The sequence below is a fragment of the Dreissena polymorpha genome, chromosome 14 (assembly GCF_020536995.1).
Source record: "Dreissena polymorpha isolate Duluth1 chromosome 14, UMN_Dpol_1.0, whole genome shotgun sequence".
NCBI lineage: Eukaryota > Metazoa > Mollusca > Bivalvia > Myida > Dreissenidae > Dreissena > Dreissena polymorpha.
The window spans coordinates 6,611,229-6,621,128 of record NC_068368.1 but is presented as its reverse complement, the minus strand read 5'-3'; the positions used below and the strand labels follow the sequence as shown (position 1 = coordinate 6,621,128).

The window sequence follows — 9,900 nt, the reverse complement described above, 5'->3', positions numbered from 1 at the left end:
AGGATGGGAGAGTCCACTGGGCATAAATGGGTTAATAATTGCAACACTTATTATATTATTCTGCACACAATTTCATTGGTGAAAAAAAATAAAATAAAAACTTCATATGTAAGATATTTCTCGTTTTCTATACATTCAAACTTTTGAGTCTTTTAAACATAGACAAATACATTAACATCATATACAAATACATTAAAGTCATATGACGGTTAGATGAATATATAGAGTATAAATGATAAATTAAGATAGTGATGTATATCCCTATAACATGTAAATTTGGCATCATAAGGTACTTTCTTTGAATTTTGGATATACAAAGCAAAACTGCAGTTTTCGTTCATACAACATTCAAAGTTTTATGTTTAAAACCCCTTTTCAAAATATTATAAGTAACGTGATGTGAATATCAAAACACTTTGGACACAACCATCATCATTTAAAAAGCATATGACCAAACCTTTTGAATTGAATATAATCAGAAACCAATGTTGATCAGCATATTGGTAAAAATCAAGAAATTGGTACCAGTATACAAAATGCAAAACACCCTCAGTATGGACCTTTTTAGCCATGTCCTTCTTAAATAGGAGTTCATACACTAAATATTGTTTGTTCCACAGACTTGACTCGTTTTACTGACCTCTGAGTTTTCAGATGTATCAGTGTTCCTGGACAGGATACACCAGCCCTGTGGGTGAATCTGCTCAAATAAAAACACAAAGATATAAAACACAGCATGTGAAACAGCAAAAATAAATTATTTACAGCCTTTTTTAAAATTCAATTATCACTTTAATTAGTCAATGAATAAATGTTATTTGATGACACTAAGTTGAAAAAGACATAATTACATTATTTATTTTTATGTATTTTTTTAATGGATATCTCATTGTGCAAAACACATAAAATATTTATTTTTAATCTACATGATATTCTATTTTGCCTTTTTAAGGCAGACTTATACTGAGCTGTCAACTTATAGGCTATTAAGAACACAATGTAAAACATTCAGTATAATCATGTGGACAAAAGATCCAAATGTTCTGAGTGGTTCAACAATTTTAAAACAATTGTGTATTCTTAACAATTTTTTTTTAATAATTACAATTTTTTGAGTTGTCTGTAAGCATTTGTGGATGCATGAAAAATGGGTGTAAAACCAAGTGCACACTGCGCAAAAATAGACAGACAAGGGAAACAGACTCTTTAGGCTTTATGCATAAGTTAAACGTATTGCATACCTGTAGAGATGATATGATGTTGGCCTCGTTGCCGGTGGGCCAGTCTGTGATGAATTCCACCCGGTTACGCTCCTGCTCAAACACGTGGTTGTACTGGAGGCCGACCTTGATGGGTGTCTGGCTCTGCTGCATCAGCCTGTACATGTTGGGCTTGAATCCCTTCAGGTCCTCACCTGACAACAGCATGAAACCATGGTTACCATCTTAGCACAAATGAAAGTCATGTTAGCAATCAAACAAGTCAATCATGAATAGAGTTATCCAATTATGAGTTTGAATTCGGTTTTTAATTTTTACCACAAGGTTACATTATCCAATCAATATACATTGTACTATAAAACCACAATAAAACAGAAAAGAAATTCTGATCTACGATTTTTGCAAATGGTAAATTTAGCAGTATCTTTCTGATTTATAATTGTAGGGCTTCCCCGTAAATTGTCAAAAAACAATTAATGAAAATTGCATTTGATAGAATTTCAGTAACTAATAAGGTGGAAATGCTTTAAATGTAAATTACTAAATCATTCTCTTCTAGATTATATCCTTCATATCTTACATCAATAAAGCGTCACAGAAATTTAGGATGAAAACTTATCACAGAAAGAACACATAACGTGCCATTGCAACCTTGCCATGCAGTGCAGCTTACTTAGAGTGGACAGGTGCAGGTTATGTATGACTATGATCTCCACAATGTAGGTTAGCTTACTTAGAGTGGACAGGTCCAGGTTATGTATGACTATGATGTACACAATGGAGGTTAGCTTACTTAGAGTGGACAGGTCCAGGTTATGTATGACTATGATGTACACAATGTAGGTTAGCTTACTGAGAGTGGACAGGTCGAGGTTATGTATGACTATGATCTCCACAATGGAGGTTAGCTTACTTAGAGTGGACAGGTCCAGGTTATGTATGACTATGATCTCCACAATGGAGGTTAGCTTACTTAGAGTGGACAGGTCCAGATTATGTATGACTATGATCTCCACAATGGAGGTTAGCTTACTTAGAGTGGACAGGTCCAGGTTATGTATGACTATGATCTCCACAATGGAGGTTAGCTTACTTAGAGTGGACAGGTCCAGGTTATGTATGGCTATGATCTCCACAATGGAGGTTAGCTTACTTAGATTGGACAGGTCGAGGTTATGTATGACAATGATCTCCACAATGTAGGTTAGCTTACTTAGATTGGACAGGTCGAGGTTATGTATGACTATGATCTCCACAATGGAGGTTAGCTTACTTAGAGTGGACAGGTCCAGGTTATGTATGACTATGATCTCCACAGTGGAGGTTAGCTTACTTAGATTGGACAGGTCCAGGTTATGTATGACTATGATCTCCACAATGGAGGTTAGCTTACTTAGAGTGGACAGGTCCAGGTTATGTATGACTATGATCTCCACAGTGGAGGTTAGCTTACTTAGATTGGACAGGTCCAGGTTATGTATGACTATGATGTACACAATGTAGGTTAGCTTACTTAGAGTGGACAGGTCCAGGTTATGTATGACTATGATCTCCACAATGGAGGTTAGCTTACTTAGAGTGGACAGGTCCAGGTTATGTATGACTATGATGTACACAATGTAGGTTAACTTACTGAGAGTGGACAGGTCGAGGTTATGTATGGCTATGATCTCCACAATGTAGGTTAGCTTACTTAGAGTGGACAGGTCCAGGTTATGTATGACTATGATGTACACAATGGAGGTTAGCTTACTTAGAGTGGGCAGGTCCAGGTTATGTATGGCTATGATCTCCACAATGGAGGTTAGCTTACTTAGAGTGGACAGGTCCAGGTTATGTATGACAATGATCTCCACAATGTAGGTTAGCTTACTTAGAGTGGACAGGTCAGGGTTATGTATGACTATGATGTACACAATGGAGGTTAGCTTACTTAGAGTGGACAGGTCCAGGTTATGTATGACTATGATCTCCACAATGGAGGTTAGCTTACTTAGAGTGGACAGGTCGAGGTTATGTATGACTATGATGTACACAATGTAGGTTAACTTACTTAGAGTGGACAGGTCCAGGTTATGTATGACTATGATCTCCACAATGTGGGTTAGCTTACTTAGAGTGGACAGGTCCAGGTTATGAATGACTATGATCTCCACAATGGAGGTTAGCTTACTTAGAGTGGACAGGTCCAGGTTATGTATGACTATGATGTACACAATGTAGGTTAGCTTACTTAGAGTGGACAGGTCCAGGTTATGTATGACTATGATGTACACAATGGAGGTTAGCTTACTTAGAGTGGACAGGTCCAGGTTATGTATGACTATGATCTCCACAGTGGAGGTTAGCTTACTTAGAGTGGACAGGTCCAGGTTATGTATGACTATGATCTCCACAATGTAGGTTAGCTTACTTAGAGTGGACAGGTCCAGGTTATGAATGACTATGATCTCCACAATGTGGGTTAGCTTACTTAGAGTGGACAGGTCCAGGTTATGTATGACTATGATCTCCACAATGGAGGTTAGCTTACTTAGAGTGGACAGGTCCAGGTTATGTATGACTATGATCTCCACAATGTGGGTTAGCTTACTTAGAGTGGACAGGTCCAGGTTATGAATGACTATGATCTCCACAATGGAGGTTAGCTTACTTAGAGTGGACAGGTCCAGGTTATGTATGACTATGATGTACACAATGTAGGTTAGCTTACTTAGAGTGGACAGGTCCAGGTTATGTATGACTATAATGTCCATAATGGAGGTTAGCTTACTTAGAGTGGACAGGTCGAGGTTATGTATGACTATGATGTACACAATGTAGGTTAGCTTACTTAGAGTGGACAGGTCGAGGTTATGTATGGCTATGATCTCCACAATGTAGGTTAGCTTACTTAGAGTGGACAGGTCGAGGTTATGTATGACTATGATGTACACAATGTAGGTTAACTTACTTCGAGTGGACAGGTGCAGGTTATGCATGACTTTGATCTCCACAGTGGAGGTTAGCTTACTTAGAGTGGACAGGTCCAGGTTATGTATGACTATGATGTCCACAATGGAGTCTAGCTTACTAAGAGTGTACAGGTCCAGGTTATGTATGACTATAATGTCCATAATGGAGGTTAGCTTACTTAGAGTGGGCAGGTCCAGGATATGTATGACTATAATGTTCATATTGGAGGTTAGCTTACTTAGAGCCGACAGGTCGAGGTTATGTATGACTATGATCTCCACAATGGAGGTTAGCTTACTAAAGAGTGGACAGGTCCTGGTTATGTATGACTATGATGTCCACAATGTGGGTTAGCTTACTTAGAGTGGACAGGTCCAGGTTATGAATGACTGTGATCTCCACAATGGAGGTTAGCTTACTAAGAGTGGACAGGTCCAGATTATGTATGGCTATGATCTCCACAATGGAGGTTAGCTTACTTAGAGTGGACAGGTCCAGGTTATGTATGACTATGATGTACACAATGTAGGTTAGCTTACTGAGAGTGGACAGGTCCAGGTTATGTATGACTATGATCTCCACAATGGAGGTTAGCTTACTTAGAGTGGACAGGTCCAGATTATGTATGGCTATGATCTCCACAATGGAGGTTAGCTTACTTAGAGTGGACAGGTCCAGGTTATGTATGACTATGATGTACACAATGGAGGTTAGCTTACTTAGAGTGGACAGGTCGAGGTTATGTATGACTATGATGTACACAATGTAGGTTAGCTTACTTAGAGTGGACAGGTCCAGGTTATGTACGACTATGATGTACACAATGGAGGTTAGCTTACTTAGAGTGGACAGGTCCAGGTTATGTATGACTATGATCTCCACAATGGAGGTTAGCTTACTTAGAGTGGACAGGTCGAGGTTATGTATGACTATGATGTACACAATGTAGGTTAGCTTACTTAGAGTGGACAGGTCCAGGTTATGTATGACTATGATGTACACAATGTAGGTTAACTTACTGAGAGTGGACAGGTCGAGGTTATGTATGGCTATGATCTCCACAATGGAGGTTAGCTTACTTAGAGTGGACAGGTCCAGGTTATGTATGACTATGATGTACACAATGTAGGTTAGCTTACTTAGAGTGGACAGGTCCAGGTTATGTATGACTATGATGTACACAATGGAGGTTAGCTTACTTAGAGTGGACAGGTCCAGGTTATGTATGACTATGATATCCACAATGTGGGTTAGCTTACTTAGAGTGGACAGGTCCAGGTTATGAATGGCTATGATGTCCAAATGTAGATTAGCTTACTTAGAGTGGACAGGTCCAGGTATGTATGACTATGATCTCCACAATGGAGGTTAGCTTACTGAGAGTGGACAGGTCCAGGTTATGTATGACTATGATGTACACAATGGAGGTTAACTTACTTAGAGTGGACAGGTCCAGGTTATGTATGACTATGATCTCCACAATGGAGGTTAGCTTACTTAGAGTGGACAGGTCCAGGTTATGTATGACTATGATGTACACAATGGAGGTTAGCTTACTTAGAGTGGACAGGTCCAGGTTATGTATGACTATGATCTCCACAATGGAGGTTAGCTTACTTAGAGTGGGCAGGTCCAGGTTATGTATGACTATGATGTACACAATGGAGGTTAGCTTACTGAGAGTGGACAGGTCGAGGTTATGTATGGCTATGATCTCCACAATGGAGGTTAGCTTACTTAGATTGGACAGGTCCAGGTTATGTATGACTATGATGTACACAATGGAGGTTAGCTTACTTAGAGTGGACAGGTCCAGGTTATGTATGACTATGATCTCCACAATGGAGGTTAGCTTACTTAGAGTGGACAGGTCCAGGTTATGTATGACTATGATCTCCACAATGGAGGTTAGCTTACTTAGAGTGGACAGGTCCAGGTTATGTATGACTATGATGTACACAATGTAGGTTAGCTTACTTAGAGTGGGCAGGTCCAGGTTATGTATGACTATGATCTCCACAATGGAGGTTAGCTTACTTAGAGTGGACAGGTCCAGGTTATGTATGGCTATGATGTACACAATGTAGGTTAGCTTACTTAGATTGGACAGGTCCAGGTTATGTATGACTATGATGTACACAATGTAGGTTAGCTTACTTAGAGTGGACAGGTCGAGGTTATGTATGACTATGATCTCCACAATGTAGGTTAGCTTACTTAGAGTGGACAGGTCCAGGTTATGTATGGCTATGATCTCCACAATGGAGGTTAGCTTACTTAGAGTGGACAGGTCCAGGTTATGTATGACTATGATGTACACAATGTAGGTTAGCTTACTTAGATTGGACAGGTCCAGGTTATGTATGGCTATGATCTCCACAATGGAGGTTAGCTTACTTAGAGTGGACAGGTCGAGGTTATGTATGACTATGATGTACACAATGTAGGTTAGCTTACTTAGAGTGGACAGGTCCAGGATATGTATGACAATGATCTCCACAATGGAGGTTAGCTTACTTAGAGTGGACAGGTCCAGGTTATGTATGGCTATAATGTCCATAATGGAGGTTAGCTTACTTAGAGTGGGCAGGTGCAGGTTATGTATGACTATGATGTACACAATGGAGGTTAGCTTACTTAGAGTGGACAGGTCCAGGTTATGTATGACTATGATGTACACAATGGAGGTTAGCTTACTTAGAGTGGGCAGGTCCAGGTTATGTATGACTATGATGTACACAATGTAGGTTAGCTTACTTAGAGTGGACAGGTCCAGGTTATGTATGACTATAATGTCCATAATGGAGGTTAGCTTACTTAGAGTGGGCAGGTCCAGGATATGTATGACTATAATGTTCATATTGGAGGTTAGCTTACTTAGAGCCGACAGGTTGAGGTTATGTATGACTATGATCTCCACAATGGAGGTTAGCTTACTAAAGAGTGGACAGGTCCAGGTTATGTATGACTATGATGTCCACAATGTGGGTTAGCTTACTTAGAGTGGACAGGTCCAGGTTATGAATGACTGTGATCTCCACAATGGAGGTTAGCTTACTAAGAGTGGACAGGTCCAGATTATGTATGGCTATGATCTCCACAATGGAGGTTAGCTTACTTAGAGTGGACAGGTCCAGGTTATGTATGACTATGATGTACACAATGGAGGTTAGCTTACTTAGAGTGGACAGGTCGAGGTTATGTATGACTATGATCTCCACAATGGAGGTTAGCTTACTTAGAGTGGACAGGTCGAGGTTATGTATGACTATGATGTACACAATGTAGGTTAGCATACTTAGAGTGGACAGGTCCAGGTTATGTATGACTATGATCTCCACAATGGAGGTTAGCTTACTTAGAGTGGACAGGTCCAGGTTATGTATGACTATGATCTCCACAATGGAGGTTAGCTTACTTAGAGTGGACAGGTCCAGATTATGTATGGCTATGATCTCCACAATGGAGGTTAGCTTACTTAGAGTGGACAGGTCCAGGTTATGTATGACTATGATGTACACAATGTAGGTTAGCTTACTTAGAGTGGACAGGTCGAGGTTATGTATGACTATGATGTACACAATGGAGGTTAGCTTACTTAGAGTGGACAGGTCCAGGATATGTATGACTATGATGTCCACAATGGAGGTTAGCTTACTGAGAGTGGACAGGTCGAGGTTATGTATGGCTATGATCTCCACAATGGAGGTTAGCTTACTTAGATTGGACAGGTCCAGGTTATGTATGACTATGATGTACACAATGGAGGTTAGCTTACTTAGAGTGGACAGGTCGAGGTTATGTATGACTATAATCTCCACAATGGAGGTTAGCTTACTTAGATTGGACAGGTCGAGGTTATGTATGACTATGATGTACACAATGGAGGTTAGCTTACTGAGAGTGGACAGGTCCAGGTTATGTATGACTATGATCTCCACAATGGAGGTTAGCTTACTTAGAGTGGACAGGTCGAGGTTATGTATGACTATGATGTACACAATGTAGGTTAACTTACTGAGAGTGGACAGGTCCAGGTTATGTATGACTATGATCTCCACAATGGAGGTTAGCTTACTTAGAGTGGACAGGTCCAGGTTATGTATGACTATGATGTACACAATGGAGGTTAGCTTACTTAGAGTGGACAGGCCCAGGTTATGTATGACTATGATCTCCACAATGGAGGTTAGCTTACTTAGAGTGGGCAGGTCCAGGTTATGTATGACTATGATCTCCACAATGTGGGTTAGCTTACTGAGAGTGGACAGGTCCAGGTTATGTATGGCTATGATCTCCACAATGGAGGTTAGCTTACTTAGAGTGGACAGGTCCAGGTTATGTATGACTATGATGTACACAATGGAGGTTAGCTTACTTAGAGTGGACAGGTCCAGGTTATGAATGACTATGATCTCCACAATGGAGGTTAGCTTACTTAGAGTGGACAGGTCCAGGTTATGTATGACTATGATATAGCCCTCGTGAGTGGAGATGACCAGCTTGGTGAAGTCTGGAGAGAGCTTGGACCGCATCAGGCCACTTGTGTAGAACACACGGTTCGAGGAGGCCTCATCACTGCTGTATCTGAGATTGTAGTATAAACAGTCTTGGTGTCACTTTTGTTTGGAAAACATTAACATTTCATTTAGTTTCTTTTCAGATCAAGAATGTTAGAAAATGATTGATAACTGGAAAAGAGGGGAACAATACAATACAAGAATCACACTTTTGGTATTATAAGCTGTGCATGATAAATGCTAAGATTTACCTTTTATACTTCGATGATAGATCTGATCATTAGAGATTATGATTGAAATTAAGATCATTTTTCACCAATTGCAACAAGAACCATAAAAATTTGCCTATATCTTTCATGATGACTCTTAAAAACTAGCCTTAGACACTTGATCAAAACTTAAAGCTCTACTGCATTAGCTTTTTTTTTCCTCAGAGCTTTAACTCTTTCAGTGCTGGAACCGAATGTTGAAGGCCTTTGCAAACAGTTTGGATCCAGATGAGAAGAAAATGCAAATTTGAGAAATTCAGCAGACAACATTTTAGCAGACGACAAATTTCCCAGCATGCAAAGGGTTAATAAGCCTTTTGGTAAGGAGCCATAACTTGCAAATTAGGGAACAAATCACCCTTGTACAACAAACTTCGGGATAACTTGGTAGTTAAATTGTCTGAGGGGATGAAGCCTATAGTTGGCTACAGCTACAAATGTATAGAGTAACAAAACAGCCTGTTTACACTAGTCATTAACTGGTTATACCCGTCAAGTTTAATAATTGACTTACATATTTAAAACAAGAAATGTGTTTGTCAGAAACACTATGTCCCCTTCTGCGCCGCTTTGAATATTTTTTTTAGGGACCTTGAAGGATGACCTTGACCTTTCACCACTCAAAATGTGCAGCTCCATGAGATACACATGCATGCACAATATGAAGTTGCTATCTTCAATATAGCAAAAGTTATGGCAAAATGTTAAAGTTTGGGCAAACAAACCAACAGACAGATCAACAGACAGGGCAAAATCAATATGTCCCCCACTATAGTTGTGGAGGACATACAAGTACAAACACAAAGCCTAACAAGATATTTTTATGGTTTGATTAAAAATTGCACTTTGCAACAGTGCTTAGGCCCCTCCAGTTTATAACAGAATAACAACAGATTATTTGTTTTTCAAACCTTTGCAACATGCCTGTGTTGTATA

The 9,900-nt window shown here is 39.7% G+C and overlaps 1 protein-coding gene across 1 annotated transcript in view; it reads right to left on the bottom strand.

Annotated features, from left to right (window-relative positions):
* LOC127858062 (DDB1- and CUL4-associated factor 10 homolog) overlaps positions 1–9,900 on the bottom strand; it is a 29,652-nt gene that overhangs the window by 5,412 nt on the left and 14,340 nt on the right. Inside the window, exons 4-6 of the mRNA XM_052394939.1 lie at positions 8,614–8,762; positions 1,242–1,414; positions 641–700 (exon numbers count right to left, since the gene is read on the bottom strand). Of these exons, the coding sequence (XP_052250899.1) occupies positions 641–700; positions 1,242–1,414; positions 8,614–8,762 (382 nt within the window). The remainder of the gene's footprint in view (positions 1–640; positions 701–1,241; positions 1,415–8,613; positions 8,763–9,900) is intronic.